Source organism: Ranitomeya imitator, chromosome 2 (genome assembly GCF_032444005.1).
Source record: "Ranitomeya imitator isolate aRanImi1 chromosome 2, aRanImi1.pri, whole genome shotgun sequence".
Lineage (NCBI taxonomy): Eukaryota > Metazoa > Chordata > Amphibia > Anura > Dendrobatidae > Ranitomeya > Ranitomeya imitator.
In genome coordinates, this window is record NC_091283.1 from 655,811,845 (window position 1) to 655,835,374 (window position 23,530).

General features: G+C 42.5%; 1 protein-coding gene across 1 annotated transcript in view; it reads right to left on the minus strand.

The window, feature by feature from the left end:
• CLCF1 (cardiotrophin like cytokine factor 1) overlaps nucleotides 1–5,880 on the minus strand; it is a 122,703-nt gene extending 116,823 nt beyond the window's left edge. Inside the window, exons 1-2 of the mRNA XM_069752943.1 lie at nucleotides 5,746–5,880; nucleotides 2,552–2,715 (exon numbers count right to left, since the gene is read on the minus strand). Coding sequence (XP_069609044.1) covers nucleotides 2,552–2,715; nucleotides 5,746–5,761 — 180 coding nt within the window. The 5' untranslated portion in view covers nucleotides 5,762–5,880. The remainder of the gene's footprint in view (nucleotides 1–2,551; nucleotides 2,716–5,745) is intronic.
• Nucleotides 5,881–23,530: the final 17,650 nt, after the last annotated feature.

The following is a 23,530-nucleotide window of genomic DNA, read 5'->3' on the forward strand; positions in this document are numbered from 1 at the left end:
CTTTGTAATAAATCTTATCAGAGAAATCTCATTTTTGTTTCCTTTTGGACTGAACATCAATTCTAAATTCATGGGTAAAGTCTGTATTCTGTGACACTTGCTGCTTATAAAAATCTATGGAGAGGGGAGGAGCTAGAGATATTCGGCTGCAAGTTCGCTTGAAATCACAGCGTCACTTTTATTTGGCTGTATTTCTCTTCAGGTTTCATTGTCCAACTTTCTACAAGCATGCTAATGCAGGAGTAAATTCTGAGCAGTCCTGAAGTCTACATATAAAGCTTAATGAAGGTTGGGACCCTTTGATCTTTAAAGTTGCTAAACAGTAAATGTGAGATCACATGAATGCCTAATAAAAATTAACTTGACAGGTAGGAAAAAAAGGTGGAGCTATTTCTATTTCACTTGCCATGACCATTTTTTTTACATGATTTGGAGGGTGTTGTTACCAAAATATTTCCTATACATTTTGTGAAATCATTCTGTAACATATGAGGCAATGTAACACCAATTTGATGTGAATCTGCAGCTTATACACAGCGGCCATTATGTAATCCTAAAAAATGTTATTATGAGTGACACTGCGGATTAGCGCACATGAAAAAGTCTTTGGATGGATATTAATATTACATGACATTGCGCAAATTATTGTAAAACCTTAAAGTCTACACTGAGGTTGAGCCCACCTTCATGAGCTCATCCTTCATAATTACTTGTGTGATTTTTCAGAAGATCCGGTTTCAAGATGGAGACGTCACTAAAATGGCTGAGAACACTCCTGTGTCATTGAGAATTGACATTTGGCTAAACACTAATAATTAATGTTATTTGATATGAGATATGGAATGTTTTTACCAACATTACGAATTTGGATACCACTACAGCACTCCTGCCGCCCACTCGTTAAGCTACAGCGCAGCACAAAAAGAAGGGAGGATGGTCAAAATCTGAGACATTTTGGCCATAGTTTCCTGTCGAGAATAAGTGGTTTTATGACAGTAAATGCTGATATATAGACTTGGAGGAAGAATAGAAATAAAAAATATAGGTTACATTGAAGATTGAAAAGCAACCCATAAGATGAGGCCTTGTCCTGGTGCCACTTCATCCCTCACGTCATGACAGCAAGGTCCAAAGTTTGAAAGCCTCTGTTTCAGGCGCATGTAATGTAGGTTGGTTCCTACCTCTCTTTTCAGGATAGGGTTCCTGACCAACCCTTTTCCATAGCTCCACCGGAGCGATAGGCGGTACAACTATGCAATATATGACCTTGATTTTTACTTATTGCACATGACATGGGAAATATCTATGGGTTCATATGTGTGGGATACTGATATAAATACTGATATTAGTTAAGTTCCGAGAAACAAACAACTAATTTACAAAGTAATATATAATGTAAAAAAAATCTCGAAGTGTGGACCCAATGTTTTCACGGCCAGTATAAATGGCTAGTGTAGCTACACTTGTGTTCTAGGCTAAAAAATAAATCCTGCGAGTGTGCAGGCATGATTGCTTATGTCCATGAAGGGTTTTCTCATCAAAGTGACAGCACTGGCAATGCTGCCAGATTGAGCTGTCGTGGTTTTATGAGAAAAAACAGTTGTTATAAACAAATCTACACTTTTAAACAAACTTGTTAAAGGGGTTGTCCAGTACTGGCTTCTTAGTAGCTTTGCAGTACAGGACAAATACCAAAAAACCCCTTGAGACTTATTTCCTAGGCCAGTAATGTTTTTGTTGTGTTGGTGCTGTGTCTTCTGGAGTTCCTCTCTGAAAACATACTGAAAAGGCTACAGTTGATCAACACCTGCTGATTGGCTGCAGCAGTCACATAAAAATGACACATGACTGACGGGAGACACAACGCCCACACGGCAGGAATGGTGCTGATCTTGAAGATGAGTATTATTTTTTTTATTTTACATTCTGTGTTATGGACAACCTCTTTAAAGTTGAAGACTATGGTGAGTTTGTGTGAACGCGATACTCTAAAGTCATAGAGCCACCCGGTTAAGCCGCAGATTTGCACCCTACCCCACTGTAAAACTCTGCACTCCCCTAAATGGATGGGCACTGTCCATCATAGCCTGTGTGGGAGAGTGTATGATTGCACACCGTAGAATAGAGGTTTGAAGACTAGTGGTTGTTCAATAGTCAACTTGATTTCAGCCAAGAACCTCTTTAACATGTAATGCCAAACCTTTCTAATATTTAAAAAATTATAACTATTTTTTTTATAAATTTTCAATAGTATAATTATTTATTTTTTTATTATTTTTTATTTGTATTTTATCTATTAGTTTTTATCAAGCTGTATTTATTAACAATGAAAAAAATCACCACTCTTCAGCTTGAAAGAAGTGTTGAATGCAGCAAGGAAGTAGAGCAAGTCTTTCCATATATTGAGATACTATTTCATTTGCTGTATACAACTATCAACAGAGTTTGAACATGAAGTCAGATTAGATGAAAACTCTTTCCATACCAGATTTCATTCACCCCTAGGTGGAAAATAACTGAGAACAAACTGGTAAGAGAAGATGGTACTCACATACGGCCCAGCCAGAGAACGTAGTTGGTGTTCCAGATATTTTGTGAGGTCGTAGCTTTTTTGAATTGAAGTTCGAGCAAGAGGATCTGTTACGTTTAGAGCATCAATTGAAATAGCATGCAAGAGGGACACAAGTATAGCACATAGGACTCTTTGGGAGCCCTCTTGAGATGCAGATGGTTACAACAAAGAATTAGTTAAAGGAGTGGCAGGTGCAGGTAGTAGAAAAAAGGAAGTGATAAGTGTGAAACACGCAGGAATGACAGTAAAGGAACAAAAAAAAAACATAAAAAAGAAAATTAATATCACTATACAAATGGCTAGTAAATGTCTAGTATGAAATGTAACATATACTAGAATACATATTAATATATATGGAAATTATATGATATGTCATAAGTACAAAACATATAAGCAATTCAAAATTAATAATTGTGCTTATTATTGTGAAAATTAGCATTTCTTAGAGCTCGACATCTTTAACAGCGACTATTAGAATCAACAAATATCAAAATTGTTTTAGGTAGAATTTTCTCCAGCATGAATTTTAATTTCCGCTTCTTAGCGAGACACATGATGAATTTTTAAAACATGTATCTCCCATTATTTCCTTTACAATTTTTATTTCCAGGGCCGGAAAGTCACATTGGAATAGAAATGTATATGACTGCCAAGTATGGGCCTATTATTTAGTAATTATCAGTTCAGTTCCATTAATACAGAATTGATGCTGAAATGTTATGTAGGTTACTCATTTATTAACCCTTAACTATTGCAGTATTTTGCATGCAACGTTTTAATATTAAAAATAGATTGTTATAATGAAAAAAATGGCTCGCTTTGAAATGCAATTTAAAGACCCTAAAATTTGTGGACATTCTTTTCATATTCTGTTCTATCCTCTTTGGAAAGAATAGCTGTTTTTGACTAATCTTCATTAGAAAAGAAAATGTCATACTGCATTTTTATCCATGAATATCAGCGCACACTGTTGTTTCTTGTACTCATGAGTCCAACCTGGAATATTTAATTGTAGATTTAAATGTCAGTTACATAGACGTAAGTTATGTTTGTGAACCAAATGGTATTTTTGCCTAATAATAGTCTAATCAGATGCAATCTTGAACTCTAGCTCAACCATGCACATCTAGTCTATGTAGCAAGGGTGCTTGACTAAAAGTGAAAAAAATCAGTGTAAAAACAACTACAGTTCAATGAAGTCACTGAGAAGGAATTTTGAAAATAATTTAAAATAAATAAATCCTGTTGACCTGTTTTCTCATTACGTATTCTTTCTTTTGACACCTCTATCTTACTATTTTGGTTCCTCATTCTCTGTTTTTACTTTTAATAGGAAGCACATGTGAGCTTTGTAGAAATGAGAGGAAACAGGCTAAAGTAGGGACAAGTAAAAAAGCAACAACATATAGAAACCCTTCAACAAATGACAATAGTGACAACCAAGGAGAAAAAAAATCCAAAAGGTCTATAGAACAGGAAAAAAGACAGCCAGAGTAAAAAGCAAGTATGCAGATGACACTGAATTATGCACAGCCAAAAATATAAAATATTTTTTCTTCAATTATTGAAAAATTAAGGAGCCTTTGCATGAATGACAAGTTAATTTTAGATGACTTCAAAGAAAATCTCATACGAGTTGAGCAAAAGGTCAAAACAAATACACAACCAAATGCATCACTGAACTATAGATGGTTTTAAAGGTACCGCGTTAAAGCCTGTTTCAATTTTAAGGGTTTCTGACAAATATTGGACTAGTATGTTTCTATTAACTTTTTATTGTTCTCACAGTTCTCCTCTGGAACATCTCCAGAATTTTTCACTCATTGAAAGACATAAGAAAACATTTAACCTAAGGTTCAAAGAAGCAAAGGAAGGATAGATGAAATGTTATGGTCCTTGTTTTAAAAAGTAAAAATCACTTAAAAAAGAGATACAAAGGAAACCAAGGATGGAAAGAAAATAGGTTAGGCGAATGCTGAAAAATGGGAAATTACAGACATATGTGACAATGGTGACAACATATAATTATAGAAAAATGTCCAAATTAATAATTAGTGCATAGAATTATCTCAAAAGAATAAAGAAGAAACTTCAAAAAGGTAAAATGACTTCATAGCAAAGTGACAGAAGAGGCGTATCAGAAAAGGCAGTTATAAACTTACAGAAGTCGGATATCCAGGTATAAAAGAAAGCAAAAAAATCAAACAGAAGGCTAAACAAGGACAAGAAGAAGAGTGCCAAAGAATAAAGGGTGACCAAAATATACAGGGAGATAGTCAGATGGGAATTACTACAGTGGAAAATAATTTAAGGTACACTAAAATAGAGTAGACTGAAAGACGCATACAATCAGGATAAGACGGGGGTGGTGAGCCCAGCAAGTCAGAGGAGCTGCGTGCTAGAGTGTTGTCTGTCAGTGCTCTGGGTGGGGAACTAAGAGATGTCTTTGATATTGACACTTTTCTACAAGTGTCTGTCTCTAGGGCTCCTCTCCTGTTTCACCCTCAAATGACACAGTTGAAGTTGTTACTCATTTCTTACACAGACCATTTCTTTTAGTCCTTTTCAGACACTTTTGAATCCTCAAGTATTTGTTTTTTGTGGGTATCATGACTTGGTTTGCATAATATTCAACCATGTGTATTATCACTACATATGATCTATACATGCCCAGTAATAGGTCACTGAAGGCGAGTGTAAAATGATTATTATGGAAGTCACCACATTTTAGCTTTGGTAACATAGTGCTTAGAAATGAGAATAATGCAAGAATAAGGAGCAGTACAATAGATGGTAAGCACAAGTGGGTAGGGATCTCTGTATAATTTCATAGCAGTACATGTTGTCAATATTGTATCCTGACCCCCTAACTGTAAAACACTGTGGGATAAAAAATGAGAGCTGATTAACAAGAATCAGCACAAACCTTATAAGTTAGGAAAACCAAAGGACGTACTCCAGATGCAATGAATAAAATAATCAACAGGTTCAAACAGCAAATGTAAGCCATGGTCGGAGATCATTGATGAAGGGGAAGAGACGGGTGTGAAAGACAGGTCTACAAGAGAGGAAGAGGCAATGAGTGAGCAAGTTGGAGGTGTAGATTGAGGCGGCCCAGCCAGATGCACAGCAAGGAAGAAAGATGTATAGAAAAGTTTCAGGAAGTTGGGTACCTGTGATAAGCAGCATGTCGAGGCCCAGGAAAGTTATTGGCTGTTGGTTGCCGGTAGCCCAGCTCTCTGTTTTCTAGCCAGGACAGAGTGCCATTTCTTGCTCCTACCTTCCTTTAAAGCCAGACTGGGTGATCTGTGGGAGGGGGGAGGGAGAGGAGGAGAGAGCGAATGGAAGAGAAAGGAGGGGGAGCAGGAATTTTTGGGAGGGAGAGAGAATTGGAGCCTCTCCCCTGACGTCATATAAGTAACCACAGAGAAAAAGAGAGTGAGAGGAAGTGAAAGGCAGAAAGGGAGGGAGAGACATAGAAAAACTTATCAGTTTATAGGAGGCTAAGAGGTGAAAGGAAGGGAGAAGGTGACACGGGCTTAGTGCCACCTAGGAACATGCTTTCTTACATTGTCTACAATTCACAAAAACTTGTTGAAACCTGATGATAGATAGGTCTTTTAAAACCTCAATGCCATGATGGGAAGACATGAAAATATGGTCTTCTCCTCCCAGTGGCTAGGCGTGGGTTGCCAGTGCTCAGGGCAAGGCAAGTATTTTGCATCTCCTAACGCATGAACCATTAGCACTCCTTGAGTCCCTTTCACAAGTCCATTATTTGAACCACTTACTGCCCAAGCACAGAAAATGCTGATGCAACTAAAGTTAGGCTAAAGGTACCTTCACACTCAGCGACGCTGCAGCGATACCGACAACGATGTCGATCGCTGCAGCGTCGCTGTTTGGTCGCTGGAGAGCTGTCACACAAACAGCTCTCCAGCGACCAACGATGCCGAGGTCCCTGGGTAACCAGGGTAAACATCGGGTTACTAAGCGCAGGGCCGCGCTTAGTAACCCGATGTTTACCCTGGTTACCAGCGTAAAAGTAAAAAAAACAAACACTACATACTTACCTACCGCTGTCTGTCCCCGGCGCTCAGCTTCTCTGCACTCCTCCTGCACTGACTGTGAGCACAGCAGCCGGAAAGCAGAGCGGTGACGTCACCGCTCTGCTTTCCGGCTGACCGAAGCTCACAGTCAGTGCAGGAGGAGTGCAGAGAAGCTGAGCGCCGGGGACAGACAGCGGTAGGTAAGTATGTAGTGTTTGTTTTTTTACTTTTACGCTGGTAACCAGGGTGAACACCGGGTTACTAAGCGCGGCCCTGCGCTTAGTAACCCGATGTTTACCCTGGTTACCAGTGAAGACATCGCTGGATCGGTGTCACACACGCCGATCCAGCGATGTCTGCAGGGAGTCCAGCGACTAAATAAAGTTCTGGACTTTCCTCAGCGACCAACGATCTCCCAGCAGGGGCCTGATCATTGGTCTCTGTCACACAGAACGATTTCCTTAACGATATCGTTGCTACGTCACAAAAAGCAACGATATCATTAACGATATCGTTATGTGTGAACGTACCTTAAGTTCACATTTCCATGCAATCTGTTTCTCTGTTCTGTTTAAACGAACAAGCAAAATTTCTGTACAAATGTATCTATTCGCATCAGTTACGTGATCATTATGAGGTCCATCTAGGTTCTTTTTTGTGCAATGCAGGACATTTTTTTCTGTTGGAAAAATGGAACGCACTGAAGCACTGTTATACTCAGTGCTTTAACGTCTTGATCGTTGCTTATGCTGAGCGCAGCAGTCCATAGCTAAGGCTGGTTTCAGACTTGCTTTGCACTGCGGATGGCAGCGTACTTCCTCCTTGCTTCCTCCGAGAAGCTCCGTCCAGGCTCCGCTTACTGTCACCTGCCTCCTGCGTTTCCCTGCATACCTATCTTTAACATTGGGTACGCAGGGACATGCCTTGTATGCGGATGTGTCTGCATGCAGCGATTTGAGGTGTGCAGCGACCGCACGGAAACGCAAAACACTGATGAAACTCAGATGGATTTTCTTGTACAAGAAAATCAATGACATGTGAATGAGATATTAGGTGTCAGAATAGAACGGATCTCTTCTAAAATACTGGCATATATTAACAGCTGTACTTTAGAACTGGACCTATGTTGCATTGTCAGGATAAACATCAGTACATTTATCATTGTCTTCTGTGAAACCTGCACATAACTTCTCATACAGCTGTTATGGATCCCAGAAAATGTTTATTTTGACAGAGAATTTAAAATTTTTATTTCAATGATAAGCAAACGTACTCATAAATGGAAACTTGTGCAAAAAAGCATGTCACATAAATTAGATGAGTTTCAGCTAATTTTTAATGTTTGTACTAGTTTTAATAAATTGTGTCAATGGCTCTCAGGAGAAATAAAGTGTGATGGTGCCTAGTGCAACTCATCGAATGTTTTCTGCTGCGTTGTGACCCGCTAATTCTATTTATGTGCCTGAAACCCACCTTCAACTTCACACTTGTTATCCGAGTATCTTCAGCGTGCTCGATTAATATGTTCAAGACCCCGCGGCTGCATGATTCAGGGCTGTTAGACAGCAGCAACACATGCAGGGATTGCCTGTTTGTTAGGCTATAAGTGGCATATGTTGTGGCATCCTAACAGCCCCGAATCCTGCACCCACGGGGGATTGAACACAGTATTCGAGCATGTCGAACATAAGCTATGTTCACATTTGAGTCTTTGGGCGCAGTGTCGTCGGCGCAACTCAAAACGCATATACACAACGCAGCGTTTTTTGACGCATGCGTTGTCCTAAAATGCTTTTACTGTCTAGACACTTCATCAATGGGTTTTTTCTCAAAAGGCGCATGCGTTGTACAACGCAGGTCAACGCAGGCACCTGTGCCCTATGCGTTTATCATAGACACTAATGTGTTTTTTTGGCGCATGTACGACGCAAGTACGTTGCATGCGTTTTTGATTGGAAATTTGGCGCAGGCAAAATGCTACATGTAGCGTCGCCCGCGCTCTGTCTGGTGCGCCCAAATGACGCATGCATCGTACAATGCTTCACAACGCATACCAGCGCATGTCCATGCGCCCCCCATGTTAAAGATAGGGGAGCATGACGCATGCGTCGGTATTCGTCGACGACGCTGCGCCCAAAGACGCAAATGTGAACGTAGCAATATTCGTATAACACCCAAGCAAAGCATGCTCAGAAAGCAAGCTATCCGAGTACGTTTGCTCATCAGGAACTCCTTCCAATACAAATATAAACCTGTTGCACTGCGTGCAGCAGAATTTTCTATATCAACTAATATACTTGAGAAGTAAAATAACATGATAATCTCATGCAAGATGAATGGTATCAAAACAAAGCATAAGTAAGTAAAATGAAAGGTTAATAAGGGCAATACCAAAACCAAGGAGTAATGAAAAAAAAGACAGGTGCAGACAAGTAACAAACATGAAGCGCACAGCTATACAAAGAAATACAAGAGTAAGGTTTCCACAGTGAGTTTTTCTTGAGTTTTTACCATTCCATCAAAGCAGATGGGATTTATAGAAATCTCATGCCCACTTCATTTTTTTATGATACAAAAACTGACCTGCGGTGTGTTTTTGACACCCACAACATGGCAAATACCAAGAAGTTCCATAAACAAAGAGGCTTTATGTAAAACATGACAAAGCAACAAGAGATACAAATTGCAGCTCCAAAAACTCTATAAAAACACAAGCAAAAAAACAATAAAAAATGCTGTGAAAAAAAATTAATTTACCTAATAGGTGCAGAAGTACTGCAGAAAATCTTCAACATCAAAAACTAACTAGAACTAGCCTCATCATGGGAACTTAACCTAAGGGCTTGCTCACACTTGCGAATAAATCAGATGAATGCAATCCAATTAAAAACTCGGATTGCATTCAGATCAATGTTATTCTATGATTTTGTGCTCATCTGCGTTTTTTTTTTTAGCTAGGATTGGATCGAGATCAGATTGAGAGAAAATGAAGCATGCTACTATTGCATGCAATATTTGGATCGCATGCACCCATACAAGTCTATGGGTGCATGTCAAACATTCCACTGCACTCGAATGTCACCCGAGTGCAGTGCGATTCCCGAGGATGCCAGCATCAAAGGAGATGGAGAAATTACTTTTTGTCCATCTCCTCTGAACTTGTGCTCCGATATTCTCATTCGAGAGGATCGGAGCACAGCCTATTGACACACGGCTCCCGCTTGATTCTCTTGCATCGGATGCCATACGCTAATGTGACTCTGGTCTAGAGTACTTCCCATGGAACATAATTGCTGTGGACTAAAGGGTGAAACTCGCACATACAATATGTCTGAAGCATAAATTGACATGATGTGGATCTGAAATCTGCAATTTGACACTGTGTATATATTTTTCAGCATGTGTGTAAGATTTCTTAAGAGCTCATGCGCTTTTCATGAATAAGTGAATATGCAGGGGAAAATTCACTATGTTTTCGCAGTGTGGTAATTTAGTCATGCCCCCGGAAGAAGCAATTTTGCGAAACGGCGCTCATCGTGCGAGGGGTTAGAACGCAGCAACTTGGCAGACTCTGTCCCATGGTAATATCCCTCTGAGCAGGGAATAACCTTACTGACACCTTTTAAATTAAATTTACCTGCCAGTGAATAGCTATGTTGGTTGGTGAGAAGAAGTTGATAATTTACAGCAGGTTATATATTTAAGAAGCTTTATATATTTTTTCCAGGCTCTAATTCTCCTGTATACATCTATCTATTTCTGCACTCGGTTTTGAACTCAACCCTCAGTGCCTATCAAGTCTTTTATCAATGTGTTCACTTTTCCCATATAGGAGATAACGAATACCTAGATTCATTATTTATATTTTTGCTCCCTATCCTCTACCTTAACTGTGCACTTTATTGTTACCAATTGCTGCTTTCTTCCCCATCATTGGAGGTTTTCTTTTTCCCTGTCTTTTTAAACTGGTTTTATACTTTTGTTACTCAATAGGTATAATTTTAGTCTGCTTTGCTCCTTAATCACTTCTTATCTTTATGGCACCGTACCATAATAGATCATGTTAATTGTGGGAATTTAGTGTAAAGAAGGAAAAAGACTTGAGAATTACCAATCTTCATCATTTAATCCTAATTTTTGCAACCATTGTCACTTTTTCTTTATTTTGTGTTCCAGATTTTTACCTTTTTTTCCGGGTTTCTTTTTCTCGTTTACTTTTTGCTATCCTTTTTCCTTTATCCATTTGTTTTTTTTTCTTTAAACCTTTTACCTTTTTTTTCCTTTTACAATTTTCCTCTATTTTCTTTCACCTCCCTCTTTTTTTGTTCCTGCTATTTTTCTACATTTTTATGTTTTCTTTCATTTATCCATTCTTACTGTCCATTCCTTGTTAATTCCGGTAATATATAACACTGGTCTATAGGTGATCTTATACAAAGAGAAGATAAAGAAATTAGTTTCATGTCAAAGGAGCAAGCAGTTAAATTCTGTAAATCAACCAAAGAAGCCGTGTGATACACAAGAGGGCAACCAGATGACAGATGATCATAGGGGAGACAATGGATGGCTAATGACTAACAAGGCAATAATTATAGTGTCCTCTATGTGTATGCTGAGAAAGATCGTGTTTCCTGGACTTGCATTCAGGCCTTGGCTGGGTAACCTGTTAGTCATTTGGCCCAGAGGGTGGCTATGGCGGCCGCGGGTGTGAGAGCCATTCATAAATATCTGGCCAGCCATCCTGACTCAGAGGAGAGCCGGGAACTGGCAGACTTTCCATGTGGTGATGCTGTTGCATTGTGTGTCACTCAAGCACTGTAATGCGTGAAATGAATTCACAGACAAGTGAGTTTCATGAACTGATTTGGGTATGTTTAGGATGAAAGTAATATAACTAAACAGTTAAAAACTGTTTAAGTGTTAAAAACTCTACACATAGTCACCGATTTTGAGTGGGACCTTAGATTAAAATATGTTCTAGGGTTCATCAGAGAAGGATATAAATATCAATTTCCTAATATTATCAGAATCTTCCTTTTACCTCTTGAGTACAATTTTCAATTCCCTGTGGCTTTAGAAGTATGCTGTCTCCTAGGTGCGAAGATCAAGGATGTGACAGATAGGATGCCAAAGCTCATAAGTTGCAAGGACGTCCACCCATTTCTTCTGATACAATGATACAGCAAGGAAGGACCTACTGACATTCTGCAAGGACTTTGAAGAGTTGGGGAAGAAATTAACCCCTTAACCTTCAAGGGTGGTTTGCACGTTAATGACCGGGCCAATTTTTACAATTCTGACCACTGTCCCTTTATGAGGTTATAACTCTGGAACGCTTCAGCGGATCCTGATGATTCTGAGACTGTTTTCTCGTGACATATTGTACTTCATGATAGTGGTAAAAGTTCTTTGATATTATCTGCGTTTATTTGTGAAAAAAACAGAAATTTGGTGAAACTTTTGAAAATGTTGCAATTTCCAAACTTTGAATTTTTATGCCCTTAAATCACAGAGATATGTCACACAAAATACTTAAAAAGTAACATTTCCCACATGTCTACTTTACATCAGCACAATTTTGGAACCAAAAATTTTTTTGTTAGGGAGTTATAAGGGTTAAATTTGACCAGAAATTTCTCATTTTTACAACACCATTTATTTTTTAGGGACCTGTTATGACCTGGTGGTCAGGACAATAATGGAACTGGTGGTTAAGAGCACACGGAATGACCTGATAGTTACTGATAATATAGGACGAGCTCTGAGACGTGGGAACTCTGCTGACCGCAATCCCTAATCCTATCACACACACTAGAAATAGCCGTGGATTGCTCCTAACGCTCCCTATGCAACTCGACACAGCCTAAGGAACTAGCTAGCCCTAAAGATAGAAAAATAAAGCCTACCTTGCCTCAGAGAAATTCCCCAAAGGAAAAGGCAGCCCCCCACATATAATGACTGTGAGTAAAGATGAAAATTACAAACACAGAGATGAAATAGATTTAGCAAAGTGATGCCCGACTTACTGAACAGACAGAGGATAGGAAAGGTAGCTTTGCGGTCAGCACAAAAAACTACAAAAAGACCACGCAGAGGGCGCAAAAAGACCCTCCGCACCGACTCGCGGTGCGGAGGCGCTCCCTCTGCGTCCCAGAGCTTCCAGCAAGCAAGACAACAATCAAAATAGCAAGCTGGACAGAAAAATAGCAAACCAGAGAAAAACAAGCAGGAACTTAGCTTCTGCTGGGAAGACAGGTCACAAGAACGATCCAGGAGTGAACTAGACCAATACTGGAACATTGACAGGTGGCATGGAGCAATGATCTAGGTGGAGTTAAATAGAGCAGCCAGCTAATGAATTAACCTCGTGACCTGTGGAAGGAACCTCAGAAGCCGCAGCCCCACTCACCACCACCAGAGGAAGCCCATGGACAGAACCAGCCGAAGTACCATATATGACCACAGGAGGGAGCTTGACAAGAGAATTCACAACAGTACCCCCCTTGAGGAGGGGTCACCGAACCCTCACCAGAGCCCCCAGGCCGACCAGGACGAGCCAAATGAAAGGCACGAACCAAATCGGCAGCATGAACATCGGAGGCAAAGACCCAGGAATTATCTTCCTGACCATAACCCTTCCATTTGACCAGGTACTGGAGTTTCCGTCTCGAAATACGAGAATCCAAAATCTTCTCCACCACATACTCCAACTCCCCCTCAACCAACACCGGGGCAGGAGGATCAACGGATGGAACCACAGGCGCCACGTATCTCCGCAACAATGACCTATGGAATACATTATGGATGGCAAAAGAAGCTGGAAGGGTCAAACGAAACGACACAGGATTGAGAACCTCAGAAATCTTATACGGACCAATGAAACGAGGCTTAAACTTAGGAGAGGAAACCTTCATAGGAACATAACGAGACGACAACCAAACCAAATCCCCAACACGAAGTCGGGGACCCACACAGCGCCGGCGGTTAGCGAAACGTTGAGCCTTCTCCTGGGACAATGTCAAATTGTCCACCACATGAGTCCAAATCTCCTGCAACCTATCCACCACAGTATCTACACCAGGACAGTCCGAAGACTCAACCTGCCCTGAAGAGAAACGAGGATGGAAACCAGAATTGCAGAAAAACGGCGAAACCAAAGTAGCCGAGCTGGCCCGATTATTAAGGGCGAACTCAGCCAAAGGCAAAAAGGACACCCAATCATCCTGATCAGCAGAAACAAAGCATCTCAGATATGTTTCCAAAGTCTGATTAGTTCGTTCGGTTTGGCCATTTGTCTGAGGATGGAAAGCCGAGGAAAAAGACAAATCAATGCCCATCCTAGCACAAAAGGCTCGCCAAAACCTCGAAACAAACTGGGAACCTCTGTCCGAAACAATCTTCTCCGGAATGCCATGTAAACGAACCACATGCTGGAAAAACAATGGCACCAAATCAGAGGAGGAAGGCAATTTAGAAAAGGGTACCAAATGGACCATCTTAGAGAAGCGATCACAAACCACCCAAATGACCGACATCTTTTGAGAGACAGGGAGATCCGAAATAAAATCCATAGAGATATGCGTCCAGGGCCTCTTCGGGACCGGCAAGGGCAAAAGCAACCCACTGGCACGAGAACAGCAGGGCTTAGCCCGAGCACAAGTCCCACAGGACTGCACAAAAGAACGCACATCCCGCGACAAAGACGGCCACCAAAAGGATTTAGCCACCAAATCTCTGGTACCAAAGATTCCCGGATGACCAGCCAACACCGAACAATGAACCTCAGAGATAACTCTGCTAGTCCATTTATCAGGGACAAACAGTTTCTCTGCTGGGCAACGGTCAGGTCTATCAGCCTGAAATTTTTGCAGCACCCGCCGCAAATCAGGGGAAATGGCAGACAAAATTACCCCCTCTTTGAGAATACCCGCCGGCTCAGGAACACCCGGAGAGTCGGGCACAAAACTCCTTGACAGGGCATCAGCCTTCACATTCTTAGAGCCTGGAAGGTACGAAACCACAAAATCAAAACGGGAGAAAAATAGCGACCAACAAGCCTGTCTAGGATTCAACCGTTTGGCAGACTCGAGATAAGTCAAATTCTTGTGATCCGTCAAGACCACCACGCGATGCTTGGCTCCTTCAAGCCAATGACGCCACTCCTCCACTTCATGGCCAACAACTCTCGATTGCCAACATCATAATTGCGCTCAGCAGGTAAAAACTTTCTAGAAAAGAAGGCACATGGTTTCATCACCGAGCCATCAGAACTTCTTTGCGACAAAACAGCCCCTGCTCCAATCTCAGAAGCATCAACCTCGACCTGAAACGGAAGCGAAACATCTGGCTGGCACAACACAGGGGAAGAAGAAAAACGATGCTTCAACTCCTGAAAAGCTTCCACAGCCGCAGAAGACCAATTGACCACATCAGCACCCTTCTTGGTCAAATCAGTCAACGGTTTAGCAACACTAGAAAAATTACTGATGAAGCGACGATAAAAATTAGCAAAGCCCAGGAACTTTTGCAGACTCTTCACAGATGTCAGCTGAGTCCAATCATAAATGGCCTGGACTTTAACAGGGTCCATCTCGATAGTAGAAGGGGAAAAAATGAAACCCAAAAATGAAACCTTCTCAACTCCAAAGAGACACTTTGACCCCTTCACAAACAAAGAATTCGCACGAAGGACCTGGAACACCATTCTGACCTGCTTCGCGTGAGACTCCCAATCATCCGAGAAGACTAAAATATCATCCAAATATACAATCAGGAATTTATCCAGGTACTCTCGGAAGATGTCATGCATAAAGGACTGAAATACTGATGGAGCATTGGAAAGCCCGAATGGCATAACCAGGTACTCAAAATGGCCCTCGGGCGTATTAAATGCTGTTTTCCATTCATCGCCCTGTTTAATACGCACAAGATTATACGCACCACGAAGATCTATCTTGGTGAACCAACTAGCCCCCTTAATCCGAGCAAATAAATCAGACAGCAGCGGCAAAGGGTACTGAAATTTGACTGTGATCTTATTAAGAAGGCGGTAATCAATACAAGGTCTCAAAGAACCATCCTTCTTGGCCACAAAAAAGAACCCTGCTCAAAATGGTGACGACGACGGGCGAATATGACCCTTTTCCAAGGATTCCTTTACATAACTCCGCATAGCGGCGTGCTCTGGCACAGATAAATTGAACAGTCGGCCCTTAGGAAACTTACTACCAGGAATCAAATTGATAGCACAATCGCAATCCCTATGAGGAGGTAGGGCACTGGATTTGGGCTCATCAAATACATCTCGGTAATCCGACGAAAACTCCGGGACTTCAGAAGGGGTGGATGACGAAATAGACAAAAATGGAACATCACCATGTACTCCGTGACAACCCCAGCTGGACACAGACATAGATTTCCAATCCAATACTGGATTATGGACGTGTAGCCATGGCAACCCCAAAACGACCACATCATGCAGATTATGCAACACCAAAAAGCGAATATCCTCCTGATGTGCAGGAGCCATGCACATGGTCAATTGGGTCCAGTACTGAGGCTTATTCTTGGCCAAAGGCATAGCATCAATTCCTCTCAATGGAATAGGATACTGCAAGGGCTCCAAGAAAAAACCACAGCGCCTAGCAAACTCCAAGTCCATCAAATTCAGGGCAGCACCTGAATCCACAAATGCCATAACAGAATAGGATGACAAAGAGCAGATCAGAGTAACGGACAAAAGAAATTTCGACTGTACCGTACCAATGGTGGCAGACCTAGCGAAATGCTTAGTGCGCTTAGGACAATCGGAGATGGCATGAGTGGAATCACCACAGTAAAAACACAGCCCATTCCGACGTCTGTGTTCTTGCCGTTCAGCTCTTGTCAAAGTCCTATCACATTGCATAGGCTCTGGTCTATGCTCAGATAATACCGCCAAATGGTGCACAGCTTTACGCTCACGTAAGCGTCGATCGATCTGAATGGCCAAAGACATAGACTCATTCAGACCAGCAGGCATGGGAAATCCCACCATGACATCCTTAAGGGCTTCAGAGAGACCCTTTCTGAAAATTGCTGCCAGGGCACATTCATTCCACTGAGTGAGTACAGACCACTTCCTAAACTTCTGACAATATATCTCTACCTCATCCTGACCCTGACACAGAGCCAGCAAGATTTTCTCTGCCTGATACACTGAATTAAGTTCATCATAATGCAATCCGAGCACCAGAAAAAACGCATCAACATCACGCAATGCCGGATCTCCTGGCGCAAGGGAAAATGCCCAGTCTTGAGGGTCACCACGCAACAAAGAAATAATGATTTTCACTTGTTGAACAGGGTCACCTGAGGAGCGAGGTTTCAAAGCAAGAAACAATTTACAATTATTTTTGAAATTCAGAAACTTAGATCTATCCCCAAAAAACAAATCAGGAATTGGAATCCTAGGCTCTAACATAGGATTCTGAACCACAAAATCTTGAATGTTTTGTACCCTTGCAGTGAGATTATCCATACAAGAGAACAGACCTTGAATGTCCATATCTTCACCTGTATCCTGAACCACCCAGAGGTAAAGGGGAAAAGAGAGACAAAACACACTGCAAAGAAAAAAAAATGGTCTCAGAACTTCTCTTATCCCTCTATTGAGATGCATTAGTACTTTGGGCCACCTGTACTGTTATAACCTGGTGGTCAGGCCAATAATGGACCTGGTGGTTAAGAGCACACAGGATGACCTGATAGTTACTGATAATATAGGACGAGCTCTGAGACGTGGGAACTCTGCTGACCGCAATCCCTAATCCTATCACACACACTAGAAATAGCCGTGGATTGCTCCTAACGCTCCCTATGCAACTCGACACAGCCTAAGGAACTAGCTAGCCCTAAAGATAGAAAAATAAAGCCTACCTTGCCTCAGAGAAATTCCCCAAAGGAAAAGGCAGCCCCCCACATATAATGACTGTGAGTAAAGATGAAAATTACAAACACAGAGATGAAATAGATTTAGCAAAGTGAGGCCCGACTTACTGAACAGACAGAGGATAGGAAAGGTAGCTTTGCGGTCAGCACAAAAAACGACAAAAAGACCACGCAGAGGGCGCAAAAAGACCCTCCGCACCGACTCACGGTGCGGAGGCGCTCCCTCTGCGTCCCAGAGCTTCCAGCAAGCAAGACAACAATCAAAATAGCAAGCTGGACAGAAAAATAGCAAACCAGAGAAAAACAAGCAGGAACTTAGCTTCTGCTGGGAAGACAGGTCACAAGAACGATCCAGGAGTGAACTAGACCAATACTGGAACATTGACAGGTGGCATGGAGCAATGATCTAGGTGGAGTTAAATAGAGCAGCCAGCTAACGAATTAACCTCGTGACCTGTGGAAGGAACCTCAGAAGCCGCAGCCCCACTCACCACCACCAGAGGAAGCCCATGGACAGAACCAGCCGAAGTACCATTCATGACCACAGGAGGGAGCTTGACAACAGAATTCACAACAGGGACCACATCACATTTGAAGTCACTTTGAGGGGTCTATATGATAGAAAATACCCAAGTGTGACACCATTCTAAAAACTGCACATCTCAAGGTACTCAAAACCACATTCAAGATGATTATTAACCCTTCAGGTGATTCACAGGAATTTTTGGAATGTTTAAAAAAAATGAACATTTAACTTTTTGTCACAAAAAATTTACTTAAGCTCCAATTTGTTTTATTTTACCAAGGGTAACAGGAGAAGTTGGACCCCAAAAGTTGTTGTCCAATTTGTCCTGAGTATGCTTATACCCCATATGTGGGGGTAAACCACTGTTTGGGCTCATGGCAGAGCTCGGAAGAGAAGGAGCGCAATTTGACTTTTCAGTGCAAAAGTGCCATCTTGCATATGGAGAGCCCCTGATGTGCTTAAACATTGAAACCCCCCACAAGTGACACCATTTTGGAAAGTAGACCCCCTAAGGAACTTATCTAGATGTGTGGTGAGCATTTTGACCCACCAAGTGCTTCACAGAAGTTTATAATGTAGAGCCATAAAATAAAAAATCATATTTTTTCGCAAAAATTATCTTTTCGCCCCCAATTTTTTATTTTCACAAGAGTAACAGAAGAAATTGGACCCCAAAAGTTGTTGTAAAATTTGCCCTGAGTATGCTGATACCCCTATGTGGGGGTAAACCACCGTTTCGGTGCATGGCAGAGCTCGGAAGGGAAGGAGCGCCGTTTGACTTTTCAATGCAAAATTGACTGGAATTGAGATAGGACACCATGTCGCGTTGGAGAGCCCCTGATGTGCCTAAACAATAGAAACCCCCCACAAGTGACACCATTTTGGAAAGAAGACCCCCTAAGGAACTTATCTAGATTTGTTGTGAAAACTTTGAACCCCCAAGTGTTTCACTACAGTTTATAACACAGAGCCGTGAAAATAAAAATTCTTTTTTTTCCACAAAAATTCTTTTTTAGCCCCCAGTCTTGTATTTTCCCAAGGGTAACAGGAGAAATTGGACCCCAAAAGTTGTTGTCCAATTTGTCCTGAGTACGCTGATACCCCATATGTGGGGGGAAACCACCATTTGGGCGCATGACAGAGCTCGGAAGGGAAGGCGCGCCGTTTGGAATGCAGACTTAGATGGATTGGTCTGCAGGCGTCATATTGCATTTGCAGAGCCCCTGATGTGCCTAAACAGTAGAAACCCCCCACAAGTGACCCCATATTGGAAACTAGACACCCCACGGAACTTATCTAGATGTGTTGTGAGAACTTTGAACCTCCAAGTGTTTCACTACAGTTTATAACGCAGAGCCGTGAAAATAAAAAATCATTTTTTTCCACACAAATTATATTTTAGCCCCCAGTTTTGTATTTTCCCAAGGGTAACAGGAGAAATTGGACTCCAAAAGTTGTTGTAAAATTTGTCCGGAGTACGCTGATACCCATATGTGGGGGGGAACCACCTTTTGGGCACATGGCAGAGCTCGGAAGGGAAGGAGCGCCATTTGGAATGCAGACTTAGATGGATTGGTCTGCAGGCGTCAAATTGCATTTGCAGAGCCCCTGATGTGCCTAAACAGTAGAAACCCCCCACAAGTGACCCCATTTTGGAAACTAGACCCCCCACGGAACTTATCTAGATGTGTTGTGAGAACTTTGAACCCCCAAGTCTTTCACTACAGTTTAAAACGCAGAACCGTGAAAATATAAAATCATTTTTGTCCCACAAGAATGATTTTTTAGCCCCCCAAATTTTTATTTTCCCAAGGGTAACCAGAGAATTGGACCCCAAAAGTTGTTGTCCAATATGTCCTGAGTATGCTGATACCCCATATGTTTGGGTAAACCCCTGGTTTGGCGCACAGGAGAGTTCGGAAAGGAAGGAGCACTGTTTTACTCTTTCAACGCAGAATTGGCTGGAATTGACATCGGACGCCATGTCGCATTTGGAGAGCCCCTGGTGTGCCTAAACAGTGGAAACCCCCCAATTCTAGCTGAACCTTAAGTCAAACCCAACCCTAACCATAACCCTAACCACACCCCTAACCCGAACATGCCCCTAACCCTAATCCCAACCATACCCCTAACCCCAAGACACCCCTAACCCTAATCCCAACCCTAACCACACCCCTAACTCCAACACACCCCTAACCCTAATCCCAAACATAACCCTAACCTCATCCCTAACCCTGACACACCCCTAACCCCATTCCCAACCATAAATGTAATGTTAGAATCTGTTTTGTTTTTTACCATCCGCCAACTTGTTGTGGTTTTCTGGCTGCTCGTCTTTTCCCCCTGGGGCTGGGTTGTCTTAGGTCAGGTGTATCAACCTATTTTAGCCAGCACCTGCCTCCCATTCCTTGGTGGATAACAGTGTTAATCCGCTAGAGTTCTGGCTAGGTGCTTTGATAGCTTTCTGTGTTTGATATTGTGCAGTTCTGGGATCTCTGGTTCTGCTATCATTAGATTCTGTTTTCAGTTGGTTTCTGCAGCCTTTTCTTTGTTTTCTATTAGGAGGTGACCTGTTTTTTATACCCAGTCCTTAGATCTTTTAGGGACCTCCTTCCCCCTATCTATAGCTCTTCGCTTAGATTAACCTAGGATCGTCGGTGGGTCTATTTGCAAGGAATGGGCCACCTACTCTATCGTAGGTTATCAGGCTAGTCTCAGTGCAGGGTTAGTTTTCCCCATCTATCCTAGTTCTGTGTTTTGTAGTTCCATAACAGTTTGTCCAGTCACACATATAAAAAAAAATTCTCTCCTGGATTCCTTCAATATGTTCAGCGTCCAAGAACTTGCTCAACGCTTGCAAGGGTTAACTTTGGAAGTAGCCAATCTGCAACAGCACGTGAGTAATTACTCTGGAGCATGCTCTGAAGAACCTAAGGTAGGATTACCTGAGTTTTTTCTGGTAAACGGCAGGAATTTTTTACATTTAAAAATGCATGTTTGATGTTCGTCCTTCGTAGTTGAAGATGACCACGACTTTAGGGTTAAAAGAGAATTAGTAGTTATGGGTCTGGAGGTGGCTGATGAGTCCAATCCGGGCCCTGATGGTTCGCCCACATACTTGACATAAGGAAGCAGATGTGGTCAGTACACCAGAATCTACTTGTGCCTTGCAGACAGCGAGCTTTCTTTTTGGTCAAAGATTTTCCTATCTTCAGCTGCACGTGCTCCTGAGGTGATCCTGCCCTGCCAACCTGGACAATCCAGGGCAAGCTTTTCCCATTCATTGGTGTTGAGTGTTGACTTCCAGGTTTTTGAGAGACACCTTAAGGCAGTCTTTCTAGCACTTCTTCTGCCCCCCAACTGCTCGCTTACCTTGGCACAGTTCTCCGTACAGCAGTTGTTTCGGTTGTCAGCTGTCAGGTATTCTAACCACGTGTCCAGCCCACCTGGCTTACACAGGAGAGTGTAAACGCTGCAGAGCCTAGTTTGTTTCAGAATTGCGGTGTCCGGGACATTGTCTTTGTCATGATCTGTACTTTTTTCCCTGTCCTGTATTTTGTATAATATGTCATGATGTGATGCGACTTCTCTTTCGTTGTATTTAGGTACATTTTGCAATGTCATGGGGTGTGTGTAACTAACCTGTCTCCTTCCCCCAATACTTGCAGCCCTGAGCTATAATGTAATTAAGCTTTGTCCACACCACTAGGGAAGGAATAGCCATTCTTCCTCACAGCAGGTGGCTAGTCAAATGCACATAATGAATAGACTAAGTGGAGCCAACCAGTCTAGAATCTTCTGCTGGACCCAACCATTGAATAGAAGGTGTGACCCCTACCCCCCCTTCATGGGCAGATCCCAGGAGCTCAGACAATCCATTCCTATTTTGAGATCAGATGTGAGTTGATCCTTGAAGGAGAAGGAGTGGGGATTCTTAGCTGAGGCAAGACCCCCACGCCCATCTAGGACTGTGGAAGCGAACGGAACGAGACTTGAGCTGAGGACATATCTCGTCATTCGTGAGATTGTTTTGGAATCCCTTGGACTAATTGTGGACTATTGCTTTGTTACCTGGCACAAGGATTATCGGGAGGTGCCCCCGAACCTGTTCCATTGGACTAATTGTGGACTCTGTAGATGTACCTGCATGTGTTGTTCCAGCGTTCTTGATAATAAATCTGTTGAATCATCCCTCGGCCTGTTGTCCCTTCTTGCTCTGCCGTACACCCCATCACAAACTGGTGGCAAGCAGTGGGATCAGAGCAGAAGGAATGGAGGACAATGGCCCAACATCGGGAACCAACACCGCAGAGTACAAGAACTGGACTTTGGGGAGCCTACAATCAAAGGCCCGTGAAGTAGGAGTCCGTTTTAAGGGACTCTCCAAGGAGCAGCTTATTGAGGCTTTGGAAGGAGTTCGCCTGCAAGATGACGCTGAGGAAGGACCCTCACAGCAAATGGAGGAAAAACTGCAGCCGGAGGTAAATACCCCAAAAAGTCATTGGGTTGTGTGGTACGAGGAGGAGTTGGCATTGCTGGGAGAAGAGGCCACCATAGACGATAAGAGGGAGGCCATTCACAGAGCTCAGGAGAGGGAGAGGGAGGCCATTCACAGAGCCGAGGACAGAGCTCAGGAGATGGCATTGCTGGAGAGGCAGATCGCTTTGGAAGCAGCTAGAAGCTCCAGACAGACTCTAACCCCAGCACCCACCATGAGGGAACTCTGTTGTGAGTTCTGTTTTTGGGCTCCCTCTGGTGGTTACTGATGGTACTGGGTGACTTGTCTTTCCTGGGTCTCTGGGTTCCACCTGTTCCATCAGGATATGGGAGTTTCCTATTTAACCTGGCTTTGCTGGCATTTCCTCGCCGGTTATCAATGTATCCAGTTTGTCTTGTTACCTCTGCTCCCTGCTCCTAGAACCTTCTGGTCAAGCTAAGTTTGGATTTTCCTGTTTTGGTGTTTTGCTTTATTTGGTTTTTAGTACAGCCTGCAGATATGTGATTCTCTGCTGCTGGTTGCTCTAATGGGCTGAAATTGCTCCTCATGTACCATGAGTTGGCACATGAGTTCAAGTAATTTCAGGATGGTTTTTTGAAGGGTTTTTCGCTGACCGCGCAGTTCACTTTTGTATCCTCTGCTATCTAGCTTTAGCGGGCCTCATTTTGCTGAAACTGTTTTCATACTGCGTATGTGCTTTCCTCTCATTTCACCGTCATTATATGTGGGGGGCTGCTATTTCTGTGGGGTATTTCTCTGGAGGCAAGAGAAGTCTGTGTTTCTTCTAATAGGGGTAGTTAGATCTTCGGCTGGAGCGAGACGTCTAGGATCATCATAGGCACGTTCCCCGGCTACTTTTATTTGTGTGTTAGGTTCAGGGTCGCGGTCAGCTCAGGTTCCATCGCCCTAGAGCTTGTTTGTATCTGTGCTTGTCCTTTAGTGATCCCCTGCCATTG